Raw genomic sequence first — 27558 nt, 5'->3', positions numbered from 1 at the left:
TTCATTGACCATGCTAAATTGTCCCTTAGACTCCTGGGGTGCGTAGGTTAGAGGGATTAGTGGGGTAAATATGTGAGGTTACAGGGATAGGGCATAGGTGGGATTGTGGTCGGTGCACACTCGATGGGCTGAATGGCCTCCTTCTGCACTGTAGGGTGGCTATGATTCTCTGAAGCAGGTTCATTCGAAAATAAAGGCAAAATACTGCAGATGCCGGAATCTGAAACAAAAAGAGATAAATTCTGGAAAATCTCAGCAGGTCTGATGGCATTTGTGGCGAGAATATAGAGCCAATGTTTCATAGAATCCCTACAGTACAGAAGGGGGCCATTCGGCCCATCGGGTCTGTACCAACCACAATCCACCCTATTCCCATAACCCCACGCATTTACCCTGCTAATTCCCCCTGACACTAGGGTTAATTTATCATGGCCAATCAACTTAACCCGCACATCTTTGGACTGTGGGAGGAAACTGGAGCACCTGGAGGAAACCCACGCAGACACGAGGAGAATGTGCAAACTCCTCACAGACAGTGACCCGAGGCCGGAATTGAACCTGGGACCCTAACAATGTGAGGCAGCAGTGCTAACCACTGTGCCGCGCTGCTGGATGACCACCGGATCGAAACGTTGCCTCTATTCTCTCTCTACCGATGCAGTCAAACCTGCTGCGTCTGAAATTGTGTCCAATTGTGTCTTCGACTGCGTCTAATTGTTGGAAAAACCCATCTGGTTCACTAATGTTCTTTAGGGAAGGAAATCTGCCGCCCTTACCCGGTCTGGCCTACATGTGACTCCAGAGCTGACCCTAAACGATCTTGCATTCCGCTCAGTTCAAGGGCAATTCAGGGTGGGTGACAAATGTTGGCCTTGCTGTCAACCCCCACATCACATGGAAGAATAAAGAAAAAGTAAATTACTAAAGCTATGATTTCATCATCAAAAACCTTTCAGTTAAAACTATATGTAGCAGTGATCAAGGTGAACCGGTTTTGTTGGTACCCCAGGTTTGAGAGATTGACTGAAGAAATCTTGGCTTTTTCTAGGCAGCATTTTAAGATGAGATTGGGGAGAGGGGGGGAGGGGGGGGGGGGTCGGGGTCGGGGGTCCTGGGCTAAAGCAGCTGTAAGAAGTCTTACAACACCAGGTTATAGTCCAACAGGTTTATTTGGTAGCAAAAGCCACTAGCTTTCGGAGTGCTGCTCCTTAGGATCAGCGCTCCAAAAGCTAGTGGCTTTTGCTACCAAATAAACCTGTTGGACTTTAACCTGGTGTTGTGAGACTTCTTACTGTGTTTACCCCAGTCCAACGCCGGCATCTCCACATCATGATTACCATCGACAAAGCAGCTGTGTCGGATTGTCTACCACGATTCACTTTTCAACCCAGACGATCAATGCATCTGATGGCTGCAGGAGTGCATGAATCGTGTTAACGTAACCCAGTAGGCAAGGGCACACTACACAAAATGGCAGGGTGGCACACTGGTTAACACTGCTGCCTCTCAGCGCTAGGGATCCGGGTTCGATTCCTGGCTTGGGTCACTGTCTGTGCAGAGTCTGCACGTTCTCCCCAAGTCTGTTTGGGTTTCCTCCGGGTGCTCCGGTTTCCTCTCACAGTCCAATTAACGTGCTGGTTAGGTGCATTGGCCATGCTAAATTTTCCCTCAGTGTTACCCGAACAGGCGCTGGAGTGTGGCTACTAGGGGATTTTCACAGTAACTTCATTGCCGTGTGAATGTAAGCCTACTTGTGACTAATAAATAAACATTAAAACACAAAATGGTGTCAAAGCTGGTACTAAGTAGGGAAATGACAAGATGCACAGTGTGTGTGTGAGTGGAGGGACTGGCACCCTGGTATTATAATGTTTCTCTGAGGCGGTGGTGGTGGGGGTTATGGGTGAGTTGACCATATGGGGCTTGAGTCAGTGTCAAACCACACCTGACAGTGCCGACCGAAAGAAACCTGCTTTCCAAAAGGGAGAGAAAGTATTCTGTTGCTGCAGAGTGACATCCCTGCTTTCGGTTTTGTAAGGGCACAAAACGTGGATTTCTGTTCAACCCAAATGCCTTTGGCAGCATCGCTTTCTAAAAGAACATTACACAGCATCCGAAATTCTCAATTTCAGGGTGTCAACACTTTACGTCACTTTGTATCCAGCATTAAGAACAAAAGAGGTCCAGTGGCGCAGTGGGATAGCGTCCCTGCCTCTGAGCCAGGAGCTCCGGGTTCGAGTCCCACCCCAGGACTTGATGTCCAAAGAAGGTGTGTTTGTGATGCGGCCAAATGGGTTGAGTGTCAACTTGCAAAATCCTTCCAAACGTGCCAATGGCTGGCGGTAAGCGTGGGAGAGACTCCTGGTCAGCCACGTTTGACGTGGAGAGGCGCCCCTCAAGCTATAAACACCTGGTGATGGACTAGCAACCTGTTCCGGGAATTAATAGTTATGGAAACAGAGAAAAGTTTGCCTTAGTGCAGCCACTAGGTGCAGGAAGAGAATTGGAATTAGGAGAAAACTCCCTTCAGGTGGCTTAATGGCCTCACTTCACCGCCATTGGTAAGAGGAATTTATGGGCAACGGGCTGGGTTAATTGTTCTTCTTTCCTCTTCTGCAGAGATTGGTCCTGTTACTGTCACCTCGGATCCAAAGAAATTTCAGAGAGAGCTCCGGGATCTGTACGTGCAGGTTAGTGCTGGTTGTGCTTTGACTGTCACCCCTTGAACCCTGACCCTCCTGAGTAGATAGCGGTTAATACGTCAACAATTCTCAAGGTTGGGTTGACTAGATGCTGAGATTTATTTGGAACTTCAGTGGACTATCAAAGAACCTGGAATTGTATTGTTGACCATTGCTGAAAGTGAACAAGAGTCAAATCGGTGAGGGCATTCTAATGAATAAAAAGAAGAACTTGAGTTTATTTAGTGTTTTTTATAACCTCAGATTGTCCCATCGCGATTTACAATCAATGGGGTGCTTTTGAAATGTAGTCACATTGGTGCGAAATGCATTCATGTATCGCTTGCATTTCACTCCTGATGTGAAGAATTCTAGTGGCACAAACCTCTTATGGTTGGTTAGCTCAGTTGGCTGGAGTGTGGTGTTAATAACACCAAGGCTGTGGGTTCGATCCTCGTACTGGCCAGTTGCTATTACCTGTGCTTATGTCTCCTGTTAAGCTCAGCGTAAATCCCTTTGTCGGCGCAGTGCGGACTGTTTTGAGTAACTCGCCTCAGTTGCATTGCAGCCACGCTTTTTTGGAATAAACTCCGCGGATCATGGAGGTGGCACGGTGGCACAGTGGTTAGTGCTGTTGCCTCACAGCGCCAGGGACCCGGGTTCAATACCAGCCTCGGGTGACTGTCTGTGCGGAGTTTGCACATTCTCCCCGTGTCTGCGTGGGTTTCCTCCGGGTGCTCCGGTTTCCTCCCACAGTCCAAAGATGTGCGGATTAGGTGGATTGGCCATGATAAATTGCCTATTAGTGTCAGGGGGACTAGCAGGGTAAAAATGTGGGGTTGCGGGAATAAGGCCTTGGTGGGATTGTTCTCGGTGCAGACTCGATGGGCCGAATGGCCTACTTCTGCACTGTAGGCATTCTATGATCAGTGGTTAGAGCATTGATCTTGAAAACCAGTGATCGTGAGTTCAACTCTTGCTGGAGCCCGTGAATAAAATGTTATTTAGTAAGTTCCTATATAAATAGATTTAAACAGTGAAGTGCTCCATTATTACAGTGCGACAGCAATAAGTTCCCATTCCCTCTTGTGATATACAATTCCAATAGGACAAACCCTTCCCACCATGAACAGGTTCACTATTCTGTGAATACAGTTGTTACGAAACCAAAGTCTCGATCCAGGACTCGGTGCAGAACCTGATTAGAAAGTCTTTGGAACGCGGGAGATGTTGTTTAATGTGTTCTTGTGCCAGTTCCAGAAGCAGCCAGTAGCAGGGCAGTTACCATGAAGCACTTGTGGGCTGTACGGTGGCACAGTGGTTAGCACTGCTGCCTCACAGTGCCAGGGACCCGGGTTCGATTCCTGGCTTGGGTCACTGTCTGTGCGGAGTCTGCATGTTCTCCCCGTGTCTGCGTGGATTTCCTTCCACAGCCCGAAAGACGTGCTGGTTAGGTGCATTGGCCATGCTAAATTCTCCCTCAGTGTACCCGAACAGGCGCCGGAGTGTGGCGACTAGGGGATTTTCACAGTAACTTCATTGCAATGTTAATGTAAGCCTACTTGTGACACTAATAAATAAACAAATGAGCAACAGTATTTTTTCACAAGTCCCGTTCTCCAATCACACCATACCAACCTTTGCTACATCGAGGACCCTCCAGGAAGCCAGCATGCAGCAGGGATTGTGCTGGTGACAGGCGTGGGGACAAGATTAGTTTAAAATGAAGCAGAACACATTGTAACTCAGGGGAGGCAATGGCTAAGTGGTATTATCGCTGAACTATTCATCCAGAAACTCAGCTAATGTTCTGGGAACCCAGGGTTTGAATCCTGCTACAGCTGATGGTGAAACTTGAATTCAATAAAAAAAATCTGGAATTAAGAATCTACTGATGACCATGAAACCGTTGTCAATTGTCGGGAAAACCCATCTGGTTCACTAATGTCCTTTAGGGAAGGAAATCTACTGTCCTTACCCAGTCTGGCCGACATGTGACTCCAGAGCCACAGCAATGTGGTTGACTCTTAACTAATGCTGGCCAGCCAGCAACGCCCATGTCCAATGAATGAATTAAAAACTCGCCGTGTGAACCTGTCTCCACCATACTCTCAGGCAGTGTGTTCCAGATCCCAACCACTCGCTGTGTGAATCTGTTTCCACCACACTCTCAGACAGTGCATTCCAGACCCTAACCACTCGCTGTGTGAACCTGTCTCCACCATACTCTCAGGCAGTGTGTTCCAGATCCCAACCACTCGCTGTGTGAACCTGTCTCCACCACACTCTCAGACAGTGCATTCCAGATCCTAACCACTCGCCGTGTGAACCTGTCTCCACCACACTCTCAGACAGTGCATTCCAGATCCTAACCACTCGCTGTGTGAATCTGTCTCCACCACGCACTCAGACAGTACATTCCAGATCCTAACCACTCGCTGTGTGAATCTGTCTCCACCACACTCTCAGACAGTGCATTCCAGATCCTAACCACTCGCTGTGTGAATCTGTCTCCACCACACTCTCAGACAGTGCATTCCAGATCCTAACCACTCGCTGTGTGAATCTGTCTCCACCACACTCTCAGACAGTGCATTCCAGATCCTAACCACTCACCGTGTAAATCTGCCTCCACCACACTCTCAGTCAGTGCATTCTAGATCCCTGCCACTCGCTGTGTGAATCTGTCTCCACCACACTCTCAGTCAGTGCATTCTAGATCCCTGCCACTCGCTGTGTAAAGAAGTTTTTCCTCATGTGACTGTTGTTTCTTTTCCCAATTACGTTAAACGTGTGTCCTCTGGTTCTCGATCTTTCCACCAATGGGAACATTTTCTTCCGATCTACTCCGTCCAGACCCCTCATGGTTTTGAATACATCAATCAAATCTCCTCTCAATCCTCTCTTCTCCAAGGAGAACAGCCCCAGCTTCTCCAGTCTGTCTATGAAACTGAAGTTCCTTATTCCTTGAACCATACTTGCAAACCTCTTCTGCATCCTCTGCAACGTGTTCACCTCCTGCCTAAAGTGTGGTGTTCAGGACTGGACACAGTACTGTAGTTGAGGCTGAATGAGTGTTTTGTGAAATGTTAAGGTGCCTCCCTTGCTTTTGTCCTCTATTTGTAAAGAGTCACATTGAAAATATTACACTTTCTTTCCACTGCTGCCTGACCTCCTGTGCGATACTAACATTTTCTACTTTTATTCCTGATGGCTAGCGTTTGCCATTCTCCCGGGAATGTGAGTGCTTGTTCTGGGGATTTGAACCAGCTGCTGTGTGAGTGGAAACTGAACTTTGGCTTCTGGCTTCTTTGGAGTTGAGTTCAAATTTGGATGTTTTTTTGATAAGAACACAATCCCCTTGCCCCATTGGAACTGGACAAGCGCTGGCCAGAACCCTCTAAAGGTTTCTTTAACTGCAGATTAAAAAGAAATCTTTGTCAGGCTAATCTTTCATAGAGAAACTGTTGAATGGGTTTTTGCAAGTGTCATTACATACTTCGCACATGGTTTGCTAACCTCAGTGAGGTTTTGCAGTATGTGAGGGCTGATTCCTTTTCCACTGGGATAAAGCTCTCACTGCCAATGAGCCTGAATGAGTGGCATTCACTCATATCATATCACCCCGAGCTTTGGTATCCAAACTAAACTGGCTACTGCTGTGGTTTTCAGAGATGAATGACTGTGGGTGCCACAGTCTCTGCTGTCTGACTCCGGAAGGTCCGTCGAATGGTCCAATGAAATTCCTCTCAGCTCCCTCTCTTCCTGACACAGTTCTTGTGCAATTTCCTGTGAGCGCTAAAACACCAGGAATCCTCTTTGTTGTTCAGCTTGGCCTAACTCCTGCTCCCAGTTTGCATTTTTAAAATTCATTCATGGGGTGTGGGTGTCGCTGGCTGGGCCAGCACTTACTGCCCATCCCTGAGGGCATTTAAGAGTCAACCACATTGCTGTGGGTCTGGAGTCACATTTAGGCCAGACCGGGTAAGGATGGCAGATTTCCTTCCCTAAGGGACATTAGTGAACCAGATGGGTTTTTACAACAAAGGCTTTGTGGTCATCATTAGACTTTTAATTCCAGATTTTTATTGAATTCAAATTTCATCATCTGCTGTGGCGGGATTCGAACCTGGGTCCCCAGAGCATTACCCTGGGTCTCTGGATTACTAGTCCAGCAACAATATCACCAGGTCACTGCCGCTGCTGAATTTCCGCATCTTGATTCCTTCTTCAAAGGGAGAAATGGGACTCACCGAGAAGACTGGCTGGAAGGCTGAGATAAGGCAATGGGAGGAGAGAAAGAAATGTTGCGTATAATAGTGTACAGTTACTGTGCTGTATATTCTAAATGTTGCATAGACTAATGTACAGTGACTGTGCTGTATATTCTAAATACACATAGATTAGCGTACAGTTACTGTGCTGTATATTCTAAATGTTGCATAGACTAATGTACAGTGACTGTGCTGTATATTCTAAATACACAGATTTGTGTACAGGTTCTGTGTTGTATATTCTAAATACACATAGATTAGTGTACAGTTACTGTGCTGTATATTCTGTGTAAGTACATTGAAAGATCAATTGAACAGATGTGCTCTGAACAACAGCGAATCAGAGGGGGGCTCTTGAGCAATGCCAGGTGTGTTGAACTCCCTGGTGTAATCTATTGAATCAGGAGACAGGAAGCTGCTCGAGGGATCCACTGGCCTCTTATTCCAGCCTCACGATTATTTGTTGCCTTTTTATTTCACCAAGTGTTGGGCTGATGTTGGGGATGTGGTTAGCATGGCTGTCTCACAGCGTCAGGGGCCCGGGTTCAATTCCGGCCTCGGGTCACTGTCTGTGTGGAGTTTGCACATTCTCCCCGTGTCTGCGTGGGTTTCCTCCGAGTGCCCCAGTTTCCTCCCACGCTCTAAAGATGTGCAGGTTAGGTGGATTGGCCATGCTAAATTGTCCTGTGGTGTTAAGGGGATTAGCCATGATGGATGTGCTGAGTTGCGGGGATCATAGAATCAGAGAATGCAGAAGGAGGCCGTTCGGCCCATCGAGTCTGCACCGACCACAATCCCACCCTATCCCCGTAACCCCATGCATTCACCCTAGCTAGTCCCCCTAACACTAAGGGGCAATTGAACGTGGCCAGTCCATCTAACCCGCACATCTTTGGAGTGTGGGAGGAAACCGGAGCACACGGAGGAAACCCACGGAGACACGGGGAGAATGTGCAAACTCCACGCAGACAGTGACCCGAGGCCGGGAATTGAACCCGGGTCCCTGGCACTGAGGCAGTGGTGCTAACCACTGTGCCACCGTGCCGATGGGTGCAGCCTCGATGGGCCAAATGGCCTCCTCCTGCTGTGAGGATTCTATGAGAAGATTTGCGAACTGTGGCAGCAGACACATACTATCCCTCACTGTCTTTGTAACCTCTTGTAGCACAGGTCGCAACAGCCCCACTGGGGGAGGCCATTCTGCTTCTGAGAGTCTTTCTGTTGACTGTGAATTGTTGCGCCAATAGTTCATTCAGTAACTGCAGTGGCTGTTGTGGTGCTGAGCTTCTGTAGGGTTTCAGTTCAGATCCTGCTCCATACTGAGCTAGTTAATCACTGTGCCAAGGGAGTCATGGGGGATCTGAGGAGAAAGTCAGCAGCCAAGGTTTCCATTCTTAACCACATGCCAGTCTGTGGATATAGGGTCAATGTGGGACAGGACTCAGTTTCAATGCCTTGCCTGGTCTGGACCCTTTGTTGAAAAAATGTCCTCTGGCTCGGAATTGCAAAGAAAAACCAAGTCAAACTTAACGAATCCAGGATTTTGTGAACGACTACCACTTATCGAAGGGATGAGTTGTACATTTGTTTAAGAAGTTAGGAAATAACATTACAGCCTGGCTCATACTTGCTTTTTTCCTGTACAGGGAACATTTTAAAGTAATTTCATTATTGTACACTGACTCCCAAACCGCACAGCTGTAATAAATTCTCAACATGTGGTGGAGTCATGGCTGGAAGAGGTTGAATTCCATTTTTACTACAATGGGAGCGCAGCACAGACAGATTTCCTCACCACAGCCAAGAACTGCACAACTGCAAAGATTCGGAGCAAACAAAACCCCCTAGAAACGGGTGGGGTAATTAAAATAAAAACACTTTACCTCACAGCCGTGATGGAGAGTATACATATAGAATGTATAATGTGTTACATAGAAACTAGAGGCAGGAGTAGGCCATTCCGCCCTTCGAGCCTGCTCATGGCTGATCATCAAATTCAATATCCTGATTCCCCCCATAACCCTTGATCCCTTTAGCCCCAAGAGCCTTTTAGAAGCCCTACAGTGCAGAAGGAGACCATTCGGCCCATCAAGTCTGCGCCGACCACAATCCTACCCAGGCTCTATCCCTGTAACCCCACGTATTTACCCTGCTAATCCCCCTGACACTAGGGTCAACCATATCTAATTTATTTTGGAAATCAGACAACGTTTTGGCCTCGACTACTTTCTGTGGTAGTGAATTCTACACATTCACCACCCTCTGGGTGAAGAAATTTCTCCTCCCTTCAGTTCTAAATCCTCAAACTATGACCCCTCGTTCTGGACTCCCCCACCATTGGGAACATTCTTTCTGAATCGAGCCTCTGTAACACTGTGAAAATTTTATAAGTTTCTATGAGATCCCCTCTCACTCTTCTGAACTCCGGTGAATATAATCCTAACCGACTTTGTCTCTCCTCATGTGACAGACCTGTTTGTGTGTTCATAATCGTTCTAGATTATACAAATCACAGCCAAGGGCTTGGATCTAATGTAACCTGTAATGAATAACAAGCCCTGCGTGTTCGACAGACTGTTTAATTTCTGGGAGATATTGCACTTGCTGCCAGTGGTCGATGGAGTTGGCACAGTTCCCTCCGTGGGAAGGGCAAGCAATGGTGTGTCTCCTTAACCAATTAGATTGAAGGATTATGAGAGTCTGAACTGGAAAGAGTCAGAACGTTACTTCAGTATCAGGTTCAGCACTGTCGGCAAGCTCATGAAAAAAGAGCAAAAATGATTGAGCAGGGTTGGTTCAGAGTCAGTGAGCCGGAGGCTGGGGCACCGACACTGCGATGCAGCGGGGAGGGGGGATAGTTACTGGGACACTTTGTTCCAGAAAGCAGTCGCACCTCTTAGGCTGGGCCCTTCTGATTTGGTAAGGAAGGACAGGAGGGTGTGACCGTGAGTAAGGCAGGAGCGGGGATCAACATTCATAGAATCCATAGAATCCCTACAGTGCAGAAGGGGACCATTCGGCCCATCGAGCCTGCACCAACAACAATCCCACCCAGACCCTATCCCCCTAACCACATGTATTTACCCCGCCAATCCCCCTGACACCAAGAGGCAATTTAGCATGGCCAATCAACCTAACCCGCACATCTTTGGAGTGTGGGAGGAATCTGGAGGAAACCCACACAGACACGGGGAGAATATGCAGACTCTGTACAGGCAGTAAAAGTTTAAAGTTTATTTATTAGTGTCACAAGTAAGGCTTACATTAACACTGCAATGAAGTTACTGTGGAAATCCCCTAGTCGCCACACTCCGGCGCCTGTACGGGTACACTGAGGGAGAATTTAGCATGGCTGATGCACCTAAGCAGAGCACCCAGAGGAAACCCACGCAGACATGGGGAGAATGTGCAGACTCCGCACAGACAGTGACCCAAGCCGGGAATCGAACCCAAGTCCCTGGCGCTGTGAGGCAGCAGTGCTAACCACTGTGCCAACGTGCCACCCAACAAGACTGGAATGGCACACCGCCCTTGCAATTGCTCATCAGATTCTACAATCTGGCAGCTTGACTAGATGAGAATGGGGACGGCACACTGGATCAACAAACTGCACATGGCTCCGGGCTACAGGAAACCATTCAAGAAAGAAGAGTGAATAGGTATGTAGTGGTAGCTGGGGACAGTATAGTCAGGGCGATAGAGACAGTCCTCTGTAGCCGAGAGCGAGAGTCCAGACGGCTGTGTTGCCTGCCCAGTGCCCCTGTTCAGGACATCTGTTCAGGGCTGGAGAGGAACCTGCAGTGGGGGGGGAAGGATCCAGTGCTTGTGGCGCACACTCGTACCAAGCCAGCTGGGACTCAGAAAGAGGTTCAGCTCAGGGCTAACGTAAAATACAGAACCTGAAAGGTATTAATCTTTGGGTTATTATCTGAGCCACAAGGAAATTGGAATAGGGCACTAAGATCAGGCAGTGAAATGTGTGACTCATGGTGTCAGAGGTTCCATATTAGCATTCCCTAGGATTAGTTAGCTAAAGGGAAGCAGAGAGTAGGGATAAATGGGTCATTTTCAGGTTGGCGAGCTGTAACTAATGGAGGGCCACAGGGATCAATGCTGGGTCCTCAGTGATTTACAATCTATATCAATGAGATGAAGGGACCGAATGTATAGTTGCTAAACCTGCTGATGGTACAATGATAAATAGAAGAGTAAGCTTTTAGGTGTCCAGATCACCAATAACCTGTCCTGGTCCTCCATGCCGACACTATAGTTAAGAAAGCTCACCAACACCTCTACTTTCTCAGAAGACTAAGGAAATTTGGCATGTCAGCTACGACTCTCACCAACTTTTACAGAAGAACCATAGAAAGCATTCTTTCTGGTTGTATCACAGCTTGGTATGGCTCCTGCTGTGCCCAAGACCACAAGGAACTACAAAGGGTTGTGAACGAAGCCCAGTCCATCACTCAAACCAGCCTCCCATCCATTGACTCTGTCTACACTTCCCGCTACTTCGTAAAAGCAGCCAGCATTATCAAGGATCCCACGCATCCCGGACATTCTCTCTTCCACCTTCTTCCAGCAGGAAAAAGGTATAAAAGTCTGAGGACACGTACCAACCGACTCAAAAACAGCTTCTTCCCTGCTGCCATCAGACGTTTGAATCGACCTACCTCATATTAAGTTGATCTTTCTCTACACCCTATGACTGTAACACTACATTCTGCACCCTCTCCTTTCCTTCTCTATGAACAGTATGCTTGTTGGATAGCGCGCAGGAAACAATACTTTTCACTGTATACTAGTACATGTGACAATAATAAATCAAATCAAATCAAAAAATTGTGAAGTGGGCATAAGGGGTCTGTAAAGTGATTATAGATAGGTTAGGAGAGTGGGCAGTATCAGATTCAAGGAAGAAGCATACAAATTGGCAAAAAAAAGCAATAGGCCTGAGGATTGGGAGCAGTTTAAAATTCAGCAAAGGAGGACAAAGGGATTAATTAAGAAGGGAAAAATAGAGTATGAAAGTAAGCTTGCAGGGAACATAAAAACTGACTGTAAAAGTTTCTGTAGATATGTAAAGAGAAAAACATTAACAGAAACGAATGTAGACTCCTTGCAGTGAGGAATTAAATTTGTATTTTGCTTCAGTCTTCACAAAGGAAGACATGAATAATGTGCCAGAAGTGCTGAGAGAAACATATCTTAATGAGGAGCTGAAGGAAATCAGCATTGCTAGAGAAATGGTTTTGGGGAAATTGATGGGATTGAGGGTGGATAAATCTCCAGGTCCTGATATTCGTCATCCCAGAGTACTTAAGGAAGTGGCCCTGGAAATAGTAGATCCATTGGTGGTTATTTTCCAAAATTCTTTGGACTCTGGAATAGTTCCTACAGATTGGAGGGTAGTTAATGTAATCCCACTATTCAAAAAGGGAGGTAGAGAGAAAACAGGGAACTATAGACCAGTGAGCCTAACGTTGGTACTGGGGAAGTTTCTAGAGTCTGTTACAAGGATTTCATAACTTGGCATTTGGAAGGCAGTGGTATAATCAGACAAAGTCAGCATGGATTTACAGAAGGGAAATCATGCTTAACGAAGCTATTGGAATGTTTTCAGGGTGTAATTAGTAGAGTTGATCAAGGAGAACCAGAGGATGTGGTTCATTTAGACTTGCAGAAGGCTTTCGACAAGGTCTCACATAACAGACTACTATGTAAAGTTAAAGCACATAGGATTGCAGGTAATGCCTTGAGATGGATAGAAAGCTGGTTAGCAGATAGGAAGCAAAGAATTGGCGTAAATGGGTCTTTTTCTGATTGGCAGAGTGACTAGTGGGGTTCTGCAGGGATCTGTGCTGGGACCCCAACTGTTCACGTTATATATTAATGATTTGGAAGAGGGAACTGAATGTATTATCTCCAAATTTGCAGTTGGGTGGGAGGGTGAGCTGTGAGGAGGATGCAGAGATGCTTCAGCATGATTTTGATAGGCTGAGTGTGTGGGCATCTGCATGGCAGATGCAGTATAATGTGGATAAATGTGAGGTTATCCACTTTGGTAGCAATAATAGGAAGACAGATTGTTACTTGAATGGGTGTAAATTGAGAGAGGTGGATACTCAACGAGACTTTGGAGTCCTCATGCATCAGTTGCTAAAAGTAAGCGCCTAGATACAGTAGGCAGTAAAGAAGGCAAATGATACGTTGGCCTTCATAGTGAGAGGATTTGCGTATAGGGATAGGAATAGCGATGTTTTGCTGCAATTGTACAGGGTGTTGGTGAGGCCGCATTTGGAGTATTGTGTGCAGTTTTGGTGTCTTTTTCTGAGGGCGGATGTCGTTGCTATAGAGGGAGTACAGCGAAGGTTTACCAGGCTGATTCCTGGGATGGCAGGTCTGTGATATGAGGAGAGACTAAGTCGGTTAGGATTATATTCACTGGAGTTTAGAAGAGTGAGATGGGATCTCATAAAGACTTACAAATTCTAACAGGGTTGATTCAGAAAGAATGTTCCCAATGGTGCGGGAGTCCAAAACTAGGGGTTATAGTTTAAGGGTAAGGGGTAAACCTTTTAGGGCTGAGGTGAGGAGAAATTTATTCACCCAGAGGGTGGTGAATGTGTGGAATTCACTACCACAGAATGTAGTTGAGGCCAAAACGTTGTGTGATTTCAAGAAGAAATTAGATATAGCTCTTGGGGCTAAAGGGATCAAGGAATATGGAAGGAAGAGGGGATCAGGATATTGAATTTGATGATCAGCCATGATCATAATGAATGGGGGAGCAGACTCGATGGGCTGAATGGTCTACTCCTGCTTCTAGTTTTGATGTTCCTTTACAGGTTGGTCCTGTATCCTTTGGATTTAGAAAATGGAGAGGTAATCTTATTGAAACATAAAAGATCCTGAGGGGACTTGACAGGGTGGACGCCAAGAGAATGTTTCTGCTTTTGGAAGAGACTAAAACTAGGGGACTGTTTAAAAATAAGTAGTCTCCCATTTGAGACTGAGATGTGGAGAATTCTTTCCTCTTAGACAGTCATTGGTCTATAGAACTCTCCCCCCCAGAGAACAGTGGAGCAGGGCAATAGATAAACCCTTGATTAACAAGGAGGTCAAAGGCTACAGGGGTTGGACGTTAATGTCGAGTTGAGGCAGCAATCAGATTATCCATGGTCTTAACAAATGTTGGAGCAGATGTGTGGGGCTGAATAGCTTACTTCTGCCCCTAATTTGCGCATTTGTACTTAGGATAACGAGAGAGCAAGTGTAATAACTCCAGAGTCAGCTGTAAAGGAACGGTGCTTTATTGCACAAAATAAAGTAAAGCAAAGCCACAAGCCTGTGATGAGCACAAACCGGTCCCAACTGGGACGTTACAATAATGGACCCGCTCAGGGGCCTGCTTTATAAAGGGACTTGGGACTTGGGTTCCACCTGGTAAGGTAATTACCAATCACCCGGGAACTCATATTCTACAAATCCTACTGGGAGGTCAATCAGGGATTCCTCAAGTAGATTCTGGGGGCTATCGCAGCAAGAAAGAAAAAGTGACAAAGGAAAGTTTTCCAAACATGAAGTTTTTAAAAAAACTCCAACAATGAAAATCTGAAGGAATGAGTCTCCACATTTGTTAAAGTTACTTTTCAGCTCCAGACGGGTTGTTTGGAAGTAATTATCAGAGCATTAAAAAGGGCACAAGTCCAAATTGTAGTTTGTATTGATCATGAATGTTCAGGGAACTCCACCTTCTCAATGTATTTATACGATGAGTTTTTTTGAATTCATTCGTCACTGGCTGGCCAGCAATTATTGCCCATTCCTAGTTGTCCGAGGGCAGCTGAGAATCAACCACATTGCTGTGGCTCTGGAGTCACATGTAGGCCTGACCAGGTAAGGACGGCAGATTTCCTTCCCTAAAGGACATTAGTGAACCAGATGGGTTTTTCAGACAATTGACAATGGTTTTACGGGCATCAGTAGATTCTTAATTCCAGGTATTTTTTATTGAATTCAAATTTCACCATCTGCTGTGGCGGGATTTGAACCCGGGTCCCTGGAACATTAGCTGAGTTTCTGGATTCATAGTCTAGCGATAATACCATTAGGCAACAAGACCCATTTTCCTGGAGCTATTTGAGTGGCACCTTTCAGAAAACACATTTTTGCATTTAACTGCGCATCTTTCCTTGCCTGGTGACATTGTATGTAAGTAATTGCAAGCCTCATTGTTATTTTCACACGCTGGGTCCTGTGTTTAGTATGTGCATCACACATGCATGACATGTGTCAGAATATTTCAAGTGTAGCAATAACAAGAAAGGTGGCCTTTTCCCTGCTAATTATGTGGTTTCCACCTAGCCCCTGCACCTCATCAGCAGAAAATAGGGATTTACAAGTATTTGCGCCTATGCATGGAATTAACAAATAGCTTCTAAATGGCCATAAAGAGAGAGACTGGAGTAAACAATACTGCTTTCTTGTAGTCACTTCCCAGTGTCTTGTCAGGTACATAGAATCAAAGAATCATACAGGGTAGAAGAGGCCCTTCAGCCCATCGAGTCTGCACCGACACACCTGACCTCCCACCTAATCCCATTTACCAACACTTGGCCATAACCTTGAATGTTATGGTGTGCCAGGTGTTCATCCAGGTACTTTTTAAAGGATGAGAGGCAACCCGCTTCCACCACCCTCCCAGGCAGCACGTTCCAGACCGTCACTGCCCTCTGGGTAAAAAGGGTTTTCCTCACAGCCCCCCAAACCTCCTGCTCCTCACCTTGAATCTATGTCCCCTCGTAACCGGCCCTTCAACTAATGAGAACAGCTGCCCCCTATCCACTCTGTCCATGTCCCTCATAATCTCGTACACCTCGATCCGGTCGCCCCTCAGTCTTCTCTGCTCCAACGAAAACAACCCAAGCCTACCCAACCTCTCTTCATAACTTAAATGTTCCGTCCCAGGCAACTTCCTGGCATATCTCCTCTGCACCGTCTCCAGTACAATCACATTGTTCCTATAATGTGGCGACCAGAACTGCACACACTACTCCAGCTGTGGCCTCACCAAAGTCCTATACAACTCCCAACATGACAACGCGACATAGTACATACACCGGCCGGGTACACTGTCCTTATACTGATTGGACTTGTTCCCGTACCGGTTGGGTTTGGCGCCCTTTTACTGGTTGGTTTTATTTCTGTGCAAACCTGTCTCTGAGCTGATTGGTTCCTCGGGTTTTGGGATCTCCTGTTGAGTGTAGGCTGCTCCAGTAAACTCTCCATTAGAGAGCCCAAGGGGCAGTGAGATGCATGTGAAATCAATCCCTACCTCCCATTGGACCATTGAAAGGTCATGAGTATTTTTAGGGAGTCTTGTCTCTGGAAACAGTTGCTTTCTCCATGGCAACACCTCAGCCAATCAGAGGGATTAGCTTAGGGGTTTAAAAAAAAGGGCGGCATGGACAAGTTGGGCCGAAGGGCCTGTTTCCATGCTGTAAACCTCAATGACTCTATGAGTCAACTTGCCAACCAATCAGCACCCTTTTCTCCTGAAGTATATTTTTTTGTGATTGTTTGAAATTTGACACTCTTGCCTTTGTTGTGTTGAGTGCAATGTAACATTCTGACCGATTTCCGATTCCCTCACTAATCACTGTAACCACTTACAGAACCGCATCATTAACTGATAACTCAGCATAGACTGAGGATCTAATCACCGATTTTTAATCAGTAAGGAAACACAGGATTATTGGGATAAGGTGGGAAAGTGGAGCTGAGGATGTCAGATCAGTCATGATCTCATTGAATGATGGGGCAGACTCGATGGGCCAAATGGCCTACTCTGCTCCTGTGTCTTATGGCCATCTGTGTTGCTGAAATCGACACTAAGTGGTGCAGCCACCATTCGAGCCCACAAGGGAGCTAGAAGCATTATGTCAAATCGCCAGGCAATTACAGGAGTGGCATCGAAGTACCACCTTCAGGAGATGGTACCTCAATGAGATGTGTGGCAGGCAGCCAACACCTGGGATTCCATCGGTGTGCTGGATGCGAGTTATATATCTCACTGGAGCCCTTAGGTTTTAGGAGTGACATGAACAAGTCCCCAGGGACATGTGTGTGATAACCCCCACGTGGTCCATGAGGAATCATTGACTGATCTCCCCATGGGGTTCGTTGAGTATGAGTTCCTCTGGTAAAAGGCCTGCCCAGCTGGAACTCATTACCTGAGCCCAGGACTGGGCCTGCTGACCTGTAGTCCTAGGCAGGGATTAGTGTGTGTTCACCATGGTAGTGGTTTTATTTTGTATTCTGTAATAAACTATGTTCCTTTCCAGTCGGGATTCCTGAGTTATTATAACATGAGAGGGCTGTTAGTAGTGTAGCATTGGAACAGGAAATATTTTTGTTCCAAAAGTGGTTGACGGGATGGGAAAAGTACTAAACCACAGGCTGAAACATAGACCACCTTTCTTGGAAAGTAAATACATTTTGTAACAATGCCTTAGCTGATGGCGAACTATTGCTCCCGTGTGCTCAGACCACTGCTAGGATTAATACAAGTTAAATAAAGGGGTTGCAGAGTTTGTGTTCTGGGATGGGTGGCAATAGGTTCATGGAATCCCTACAGTGCAGAAGGAGGCCATTTGGCCCATCGAGTCTGCACTGACCCTCCAAAAGAGGATCCCACCAAGGCCCATTCCCCCTCCCTATCCACGAAGCCCTGCACATTTACCATGGCCATTCCACCAAACTGACACATCTTGGGACACTAAGGGACAACTTGGCATGGCTATTCTACCTAACCTGCACATCTTTGGAGCAAACCGGAGCACCCGGAGGAAACCCACGCAGACACGGGGCGAACGTGCAAACTCCGCACAGACAGTGACCCGAGGCCGGAATTGAACCTGGGTCCCTGGCGCTGTGAGGCAGCAGTGCTAACCACTGTGCCACCCGTGCCACTCCTTTCCACCATTGTCCCATTCAATCCATGAAGCAGAGATGAGCTACTCTGGGATTGGGAAAGAAATTGAAAGCACAAAGAGATTGCATTTATATAGCGCCTTTCATGCCCATGTGACATCTAAAAGCGCATTACAGCCAATGCAATCGTGTGGTAAGTGTCTGACTTCTGAAGAAAGAGAAAAGTAAGGAAATCCTAACAGAATATTGATAACAATGATGGCAAATCCTCCAGTCAGGCTGTGGGGAGAGGCAGAAAGGAGGTGTGCGACTTCTGGTGTGCAACATCCAAATGGTTCCCCCAGACATTAACCAGGTTCCGCTGTTGAGGAATGTAAAGTTCAGATTGGGGGAAGGGATAAATATATCCTTCCTGTTATTATTTAATGTCTGGAGAAAATGTAAATCGGAGATGGTAATTAAGGAGAAAATGTTTCAAAATATGATTTAAAATCGCTGAGGAAATGATAATTAGCGTGAGACTTCAATTATCCCATTCAGATCCCAGAAAATCTGACTGCAACTGTAAAAAATAACGTTTTCCTCATAATTGTGGATTTGCAGTTTTCCTCCACTGAGGGATTTCCAAGTGTTTGACGGTATTTGGTGTGTTAGTATCTCTCAGACTGTCCCCCCATTTTCCAAAGATCATTGTCCAGAAGTGATAATGGCCGGAATTCTCCGGATGTTCACCCACCCACTGCCACTGCCAGCGAGGACAGAGAACTTGACGCTTAGACAAATCTCCGTTCACTGCAGCGGGACAGGAGAATCCTGCCGGCGCGAATGGCCAGAAAAATCCGCCAGTGGCTGTACACAAAAATAACATGACTAAACCTTTATTCCCAGCCTGCATCCCTCCACATGTGTCCCCCTCATTTGCCATTTCTACATTTGGGATGTGAGCGTCGCTGGCTAGGCCAGCATTTATTACCCATCCCGAGATGCCTTGGAAAAGCTGGTGGTGAGCTGCCTTCTTGAACCGCTGCAGTGTGGTGTATGTAAATCCACAGAGCTGTTAAGTTTAAAGTTAGCAGGGAATTCCAGGATTTTGACCCAGTGGCAGTGAAGGAAGGGTGATGTATTTCCAAGTCAGGGAGTCGGGCGGCACGGTGGCACAGTGGTTGGCACTGCTGCCTCACAATGCAGAGACCCGCGTTCGATTCCCAGCTTGGGTCACTGTCTGCGCGGAGTCTGCACGTTCTCCTCATGTCTGCATGGGTTTCCTCCGCGAGCTCCGGTTTCTTCCAAAAGATATGCTGGTAAGGTCCATTGGCCATGCTAAATTCTCCCTCAGTGTTACCCAAACAGGAACCGGAGTGTGGCAACTAGGGGATTTTCACAGTAACCTCATTGCAGTGTTAATGTAAGCCTGCTTGTGACACTAATAAGTAAATGGGGTGGCATAGTGGTTAGTCCTGCTGCCTCACAGCACCAGGGTCACTGTCTGTGCGGAGTCTGCACATTCTCCCCGTGCCTACATGGGTTTCCTCCGGGTGCTCCGGTTCCTTCCCACAGCCCGATAGACGTGCTGGTCAGGTGCATTGGTTATGCTAAATTCTCCCTCAGTGTACCTGAACAGGCGCCGGAGTGTGGCGACTAGGGGATTTTCACAGTAACTTCACTGCAATGTTAATGTAAACCTACTTGTGGCATTAATAAATAAACTTTAATAAACTTTTAGGATGGTGTGACTTGGAGGGGAACTTGCAGGTGGTGTTCCCAGGTATCTATCCGTGTCCCTCTGGGTGGTAGAGGTTGCGGGTTTGGGTGGTGCTGTTAAAGGAGCCTTGGTGAGGGAGTTACTGCAGTGTATCTTAAACATGGCACACACTGCTGCTATTGTTCATCAATGAAGGAGAGAGTGAATGTTTAAGGATCTGAAGTCACTCATTCTGGATGGAGGGGAGCGGGGGTGGGGTGTGGGGGGGGGCGAGGTGGGGGGAGGGAGCGGGGTGGGCGAGGGGAGCAGGGTGGGCGAGGGGAGCAGGGTGGGGGAGGGGAGCGGGGTGGGGGAGGGGAGCGGGGTGGGGGAAGGGAGCGGGGTGGGGGGGAGAAGGGTGGGGGAGGGGAGTGGAGGTGGGGGGTGGGGCAGTGTAGTTTGAAATACATAGAAACATTGAAGCAGGAGTAGACCCTACAGCCCTTCAAGGTTGTTTCCAGTATTTATGATCTGGCTGTGGGCTGTCCTCCACTTTCCTCTCTGCTCCCCACAATCCGTGACTTCCTTCTCTGTTGAAAATCTATCCAGCTCTGTCTACCTCGAATAAATTCAATGATCCGGCCCCCACTGCTTTCTCAGGAAGAGAATTTTACAGACCAATGACCCTCTGAGAGAAGCGATTTCCCCTCAGCCCTGTCAGCATTCCAGTGTTTTGCTTTGCGATGGTACTTGATGCGTGGATTCAGGCAGTGAAATGTGGCCAGGTCATTGGCTGAGGTGGGCACAGCTTCAAGGCTCAGTCCTGCCCTTATCTGCCACTCACTCACATTCGCAGTAGAGTCGCTCCACACTCAGTGGGAGTTTCCCAACCCCTGCACTGAGAGCAATTCCAGTGACCTTGCCGTGACCCAACTGAGATCAGTCAATTCGGGGATCGGTTGCATTCTTGGACACACGCATCTCCATTAAGGACGGTCACCTCAGCACTTCACTGTACCGCAAGCCCACGGATAACCTCACAATGCTCCACTTCTCCAGCTTCCACCCTAAACACGTTAAAGAAGCCATCCCCTACGGACAAGCCCTCCGTATACACAGGATCTGCTCAGATGAGGAGGATCGCAACAGACATCTCCAGAAGCTGAAAGATGCCCTCATAAGAACAGGATATGGCGCTCGACTCATCGATCGACAGTTTCGACGCACCACAGCGAAAAACCGCACTGACCTCCTCAGAAGACAAACACGGGACACGGAGGACAGAGTACCCTTCGTCATCCAGTACTTCCCCGGAGCGGAGAAGCTACGACATCTTCTCCGGAGCCTTCAACATGTCATTGATGAAGACGAACATCTCGCCAAAGCCATCCCCACACCCCCACTTCTTGCCTTCAAACAACCGCACAACCTCAAACGGACCATTGTCCGCAGCAAACTACCCAGCCTTCAGGAGAACAGTGACCATGACACCACACAACCCTGCCACAGCAGCCTCTGCAAGACGTGCTGGATCATTGACACGGATGCCATCATCTCACGTGAGAACACCATCCACCAGGTACACGGTACATACACTTGCAACTCGGCCAATTTTGTCTACCTGAGCAGGAAAGGATGTCCCGAGGCATGGCACATTGGGGAGACCATGCAGACGCTACGACAACGGATGAATGAACACCGCTCGACAATCACCAGGCAAGAGTGTTCTCTTCCTGTTGGGGAACACTTCAGCGGTCACGGGCATTCGGTCTCTGATCTTCGGGTAAGTGTTCTCCAAGGCGACACACTACAGCGCAGAGTCGCTGAGCAGAGACTGATAGTCAAGTTCCGCACACATGAGGACGGCCTCAACCGGGATCTTGGGTTCATGTCATACTATCTGTAACCCCCACGACTTGCCTGGGCTTGCAAAATCTCACTAACTGTACTGGCTGGAGACAATACACATCTCTTTAACCTGTGCTTAACCCTCTCTCCACTCACATTGTCTGTACCTTTAAGACTTGATTACCTGTAAAGACTCGCATTCCAACCATTATCTTGTAAATTGAGTTTGTGTCTGTATATGCCCTGTTTGTGAACAGAATTCCCACTCACCTGATGAAGGGGCAGTGCTCCGAAAGCTAGTGGCTTGTGCTACCAAATAAACCTGTTGGACTTTAACCTGGTGTGGTGAGAGTTCCTAATCAGTCAACTCAACAGAGGATTGGAATTGCACAGCGCTCCCGAGAATTTCCAGGGCAGAGACAGGCCACATATGTCTCCTCCCAAAGTACTTCAACTAATGCCATTAACATAACCTGCTTTTCCTTTCTCCCTTGTGCATTTATCTAACCTCCTTTTAAATGCATTTATGAAATTCCCCTCAACCACTCCCTGGAATAGCAAGTTGCCCATTCTCACCACTGTCTGGGAAGGGTGGCACAGTGGCACTGTGGCTAGCACTGCTGCCTCCAGCCAGGGATCTGGATTCAATTCCCGGCTTGGGTCACTGTCTGTGTCAAGTGTGCACCCCCGTGTCTGCGTGGGTTTCCTCCGGGTGCTCCGGTTTCTTCCCACAGTCTGAAAGACGTGCTGGTTAGGTGCATTGGCCATGCTAAATTCTCCCTAAATTCTCGCCGGAGTGTGACGACTAGGGGATTTTCACAGTAACTTCATTGCAGTGTTAATGTAAGCCTACTTGTGCCACTAATAAATAAACTTTAAAAGCACTTATGAAATTCTCCTCAGCCAGTCCCTGGGGCAGCAAGTTGCACATTCTCACCAGTCTCTGGGAAAGAGGTTTCTCTGGGAGCTCTGACAAAGTGTTATTCAGACTTGAAACGTTGGTTCTATTCTCTCTCCACAGAAGCTGTCAGACCTGCTGAGATTTTCCAGCATTTTCTGCTTCTGTCTTCTGAGTTCTGTTGGATTTATCAGTGATTGTCTTGTATTGACACTTTCTCTTCTCTATGTCTAGTGAAACCCTAGGCTGGATTTTATTCTTCCTCGCCAGCGGGTCTGATGGCAGGGGCATCAACTCCAGTGCGGGTACCTGTCTGCTGCCTCCCTGCTCATCCCCTGACCTGTCTCAAATTTTATAGAGGGCATTGGAGGCCTCAGGAAGCCCTCCCATCCTTGGGCCTATGAGACCCTGTAACAATTGATGGGCATTCAAGAGGCTTACCCTGCCCCCTGCTGGCATTTTACCCGTGACTGGGGGAGGTCTGTGCCATGCAGGATACCTGGCAGCTTTAGCTACATGGCTGGGCAGGGAGGGGAAGTACCTCCTTTGTTGGCCCCCAGTGCCCATCGGATGCCCCCTGGCAAAGGTTATCCATCCTCCCTTTACCCTCCCCCCCACCCCTCCCTGGCCTATGAAACTCTGGCCTGTAATCCCGGCAATGGCCACCGCTCCCACCTGGTGCTGCTGGGATGACGCTGCTGCCAGCCACTTGATTGGCCCACAGTTCTCTGAGGCAGGACTTCCTCTTGAGATCGCGGCAGAAGTCTGACAAAGCAATTAATACTGCCCCCAGTGTTCAATTGCTGAAGGGCAGCCATCACTATAGAGGGCGGGCTCGCCACCAACCTTTTAGCTGGCCCATGCTAGCTAACCTGTCTCAGTGCCTTCAGCCATTCAGCGACTAGAGGAATATCATTAAAGGCCCAACCGTCTTTATCATTCAAGATGACATATCGTTCTTTTTTTAATAACCCTTAAATTGTTGGCCAGTTCCAGAAACTCCCAACTTCTGGGCAATGAATTGGGACTTTGAGCTATTATGAGTTTAAATTTATTTTTTAGTGTCACAAGTAGGCTTACATTAACACTGCAATGAAGTTACTGTGAAAATCCCCTAGTCACCACACTCCAGCGCCTGTTCAGGTACACTGAGGGAGAATTTAGCATGGCCAATGCACCTAACCAGCACGTCTTTCAGACTGTGGGAGGAAACCGAAACCCACGCAGACATGGGGAGAACGTGCAGATTTGGTACAGACAGTGACCCAAGCCGGGAATCGAACCCGGGTCCCTGGCGTGGTGAGGCACCAGTGCTAACCACTGTGCCACCGTACACGCTAGCTGACATGTCGTGACAATAACTTGCATTTATATAAAACCTTTGTATAAAACACAGGTTGGGCCCCAGATAGACAGTTGCTTCCAATGATCTGGGGAACACACTCTCGGAAGGACGCGAAGGCATTCGATAAAGTGAAGAAAAGATTGATGCCAAGGGTTCCAGGGATGAGGAACGTCAGTTATGTGGGTGGATCGGAGAAGCTGGGACTGTTGTGCTTGGTAAGGGGATGGTTTGAAAGAGATGTCCATAGTCATGATGGGTCTGGATGCAGCGGATAGAGAGAAACTATTCCCATTGATCGAGAATCAAAGGGAACTGATGAGGAAAAGAAGCACCGGGAACATGAAAAGATTTTTTACGCAGTGAGTGGTTAGGATCTGGAATGTTGTGTGAGAGTGTGGTAGAAGCAGGTTCAATCAAAAAGGGGATGGCACGTGATCAATTGCCCTGATGCCACTCACCTGATGAAGGAGCAGCGCTCTGAAAGCTCGTGATTCCAAATAAACCTGTTGGACTTTAACCTGGTGTTGTGAGACTTCTTACTGTGCCCACCCCAGTCCAACGCCAGCATCTCCACATCATTTTATCATCATGTGACACAGCGCCTTTAATGTAGTGAAACATTCTTCACGGAAGCGATTATCAAACAAAACTTGACACTAAATCACATTTGGGGTTATTACGAGAAGCTAAGCTTTGTCAAAGAGGTAGGATTTAGGGAATATCTAAAAGGACAAGATAGACCTGGAGAGGTTTAGGGAGGGAATTCCAGAGGTTAGGGCCTTACCTCCTGATGGCGGAATGGTTAAAATCAGGGATGCGCAGGCCAGGGGGGCAGAATTAGAGGGGCACAGAGATTGTTGGGCTGGACGGGGTTAGAGAGAGAGGGAGGGAATGATTAGAAAACCGGGACGTGGATTTTGAAACTTTAAAAATGCTGAAGAAGGTGGTATGCTGGCACAGTGGTTAGCATTGCTGTCTCACAGCGCCAGGGACCCAGGTTCAATTCCTGGCTTGGGTCAATGCCTGTGCGGAGTCTGCGCGTTCTACCTGTGTCTGTGTGGGTTTCCTCCGGGTGCTTCGGTTTCCTCCCACACTCCAAAGATGTGCGGGTTAGGTTGATTGGCCATGCTAAATTGCCCCTTAGTGTCCCGGGATGTGTAGGTTAGAGGGATTAACGGGGTAAATGTGGGGGGTTGTGGGGATAGGGCCTGGGGTGGGGTTGTGGTTGGTGCAGACTCGATAGGCCGAATGGCGTCCTTCTGCACTGTAGGAATTCTGAGTTGGGTTTGCCTGGTCCATTCTATGTCCGTGGCTTTAACCAGGTGGATTGGGGAGGCGGTGAGGAAAGGGGGTCAAATTGGGGTGAGGGACTGGTGGCAGGTTCAGAGACATGTTCTTTTTAAGGAAGCTTTTCAAGAGAGGATGGGAGGCAGTGAGGTAGAGAGTGAATCGCAGAGGCCTGGGGCCCGAGTAACAGAAAATTCCCCTCCTGATGGTGGGAGGGACGAGGATCTGAGGTATGGAGGGGCTTTCCAGGATTCTGCTGCACTGAGAGTGGGATTCACATTTCTGTCCTGTTCCCGAACATCAGGAATCTATTATCTTCATATTAACTTCCAGCTCCTAAAATAAGCATGTTAAACAGAGTTTTAAATAAAAGTAAAACATAATTAAACAACTCAAATCATTCTGCAGCATCCAGAAAGGAAGTAGATTGAAGATTTATGGCCTGCCAAATTGTAGTTCATTGAAATTATCCTCTGAGACTCCAGTATTGCAGTTACTGTGATTTTCCTGTTTATAGCAGCTGTTTAAGTCTTTCACATGAGCTCACGGTCAGTAGGTGCTGAGTAAGACTGAAGTTAGGAGATTTGGCACAAATACAAGAAGCATCATTTGTTTCCTTGTCTGCCTCAAGTAAAGGCCGGGATTCTCCGACCTCGCCCCCGCAGCTGGGATTCTCCGACCTTGCCTGCGACTGGGATTCTCCGACCTCGCCCCGCGGCTGGGATTCTCCGACCTCGCCCCGCGGCTGGGATTCTCCGACCTCGCCCCCGCAGCTGGGATTCTCCGACCTTGCCCCGCGGCTGGGATTCTTCGACCTTGCCCCGCGGCTGGGATTCTTCGACCTCGCCTGTGACTGGGATTCTCTGACCTCGCCCGCGGCTGGGATTCTCCGACCTTGCCCCGCGGCTGGGATTCTCCGGTCCCGCTGCAGTGAATGAAGATTAGGCAGAGCGCCCAGTTCACCTTTCTCGGTGGCACGCCGTAGGAGATCGGAGAATCCCAGCCAAAGTCTTTTAAATATCTCACACACAGCCTAAACCTTCTTAAACTATAGAAACATAGAAACTAGAAATAGGAATTGGCCATTTGGACCCTCAAGCCTGCTCTGCCATTCATTTTGATCATGGCAGATCATCAAATCCTGATCCCACCTTCCCCCCATATCCCTTGATCCCTTTAGTCCAAAGAGCTATATCTAATTTCTTCTTGAAATCAGACAATGTTTTGGCCTCAACTACATTCTGTGGTAGTGAATTCCACACATTCACCACCCTCTGGGTGAATAAATTTCTCCTCACCTCAGTCCTAAAACTTATCCTCAAGCTATGACCCCTAGTTCTGGACTCCCCCACCATTGGGAACATTCTTTCTGAATCTACCCTGTCTAATCCTGTTAGAACTTTATAAGTTTCTATGAGATCCCCTCTCAGTCTTCTGAACGCAATGAATACAATCGTAACTGATTTGGTCTCTCCTCATATGACAGATCTGCCATCCCAGATATCAGCCTGGTAAACCTTTGCTGTACTCCCTCTATAGCAAGGACATCCGTCCTCAGATAAGGACACCCAAACTGCACACAGTACTCCAGGTGTGGCCTCACCAACTCCCGATACATGTTCCACTGATTCACACAGAGGAGATTCAATCCTCAGCCCAGAAATCAGTAGCTTTTTCAAAAATTCCGAAGATCCTATTTTTAAAAAAGATGAAATAAACTATTGGGAGTCGCAAGATGAACCGGATGAAACTTTCTGGCTGTTCCCACCGGCGGGATCTTCTGGTCCCACCGACAGAGATCTCTTGCCGTGGATCCCCTGGCAGCGGAGGGTGAGAACAACTGGAAAACCCACGGACAGTGATGGGACTGGAAGATCCCACTGCCGGCCGATGGCAAAATCCGCTGCAGGAGCGCACGGAAAATCCTGCCCTTTAGAAAATGTCCCATTTCGTAACTGAATTCTTGGTAAATAGCCATGTGTCTCTCAGAGAAATAATTCTGCATTTAAAAAATGAAATACAGGTTTACGAAACTTATGTTTCAATGGGAAAAAAAACTGAAAACAGACCTAACTGAATTATGGGGTATCTTGGACATTGTCATGAAGTTTTAAAGTTTATTTATTAGTGTCACAAGTAGGCTTACATTAACACTGCAATGAAGTTACTATGAAAATCCCCTAGTTGCCACACTCTGGCACCTGTTCGGGTACACTGAGGGAGAATTTAGCATGGCCAATGCACCCTAACCAGCACATCTTTTGGAGGAAACCGGAGCGCCCGCAGGAAACAGACACGGGGAGAACGTGCAGACTCCGCGTAGACAGTGACCCAAGCCGGGAGTCGAACCCGGGTTGTGAGGCAGCGGTGTTAACCACTGTGCCACCGTGCCGTCCATATAACTTTTTTCAGTCAAGCCTTCTTTGAAATAAACTTTAACATTGGATGGATAGAATTAAGATTCTTTTTGGCAACTGATGTTCTTGCTAAAGCAGCTTCTAACGACACATTCGGAATAATTTACTGTCTCAGTTATATTGGAAACAATAATGGCCGCAGCAATAAAAGCTGTTTCTCAAGCGGAAGGCGCTACCTGTAACCACCGTGTA

At 47.6% G+C, this 27558-nt stretch overlaps 1 protein-coding gene across 1 annotated transcript in view; it reads left to right on the top strand.

The window, feature by feature from the left end:
* The window catches only part of LOC144503050 (hemicentin-1-like), a 390871-nt gene that overhangs the window by 19019 nt on the left and 344294 nt on the right, over positions 1-27558 (top strand). Inside the window, exon 2 of the mRNA XM_078227553.1 lies at positions 2620-2690. Coding sequence (XP_078083679.1) covers positions 2620-2690 — 71 coding nt within the window. The remainder of the gene's footprint in view (positions 1-2619; positions 2691-27558) is intronic.

Source organism: Mustelus asterias, chromosome 13 (genome assembly GCF_964213995.1).
Source record: "Mustelus asterias chromosome 13, sMusAst1.hap1.1, whole genome shotgun sequence".
Taxonomy (NCBI): Eukaryota; Metazoa; Chordata; class Chondrichthyes; order Carcharhiniformes; family Triakidae; genus Mustelus; species Mustelus asterias.
Note: the sequence above shows the minus strand (reverse complement) of the source record. Positions and strands in the feature narration are given on the sequence as shown.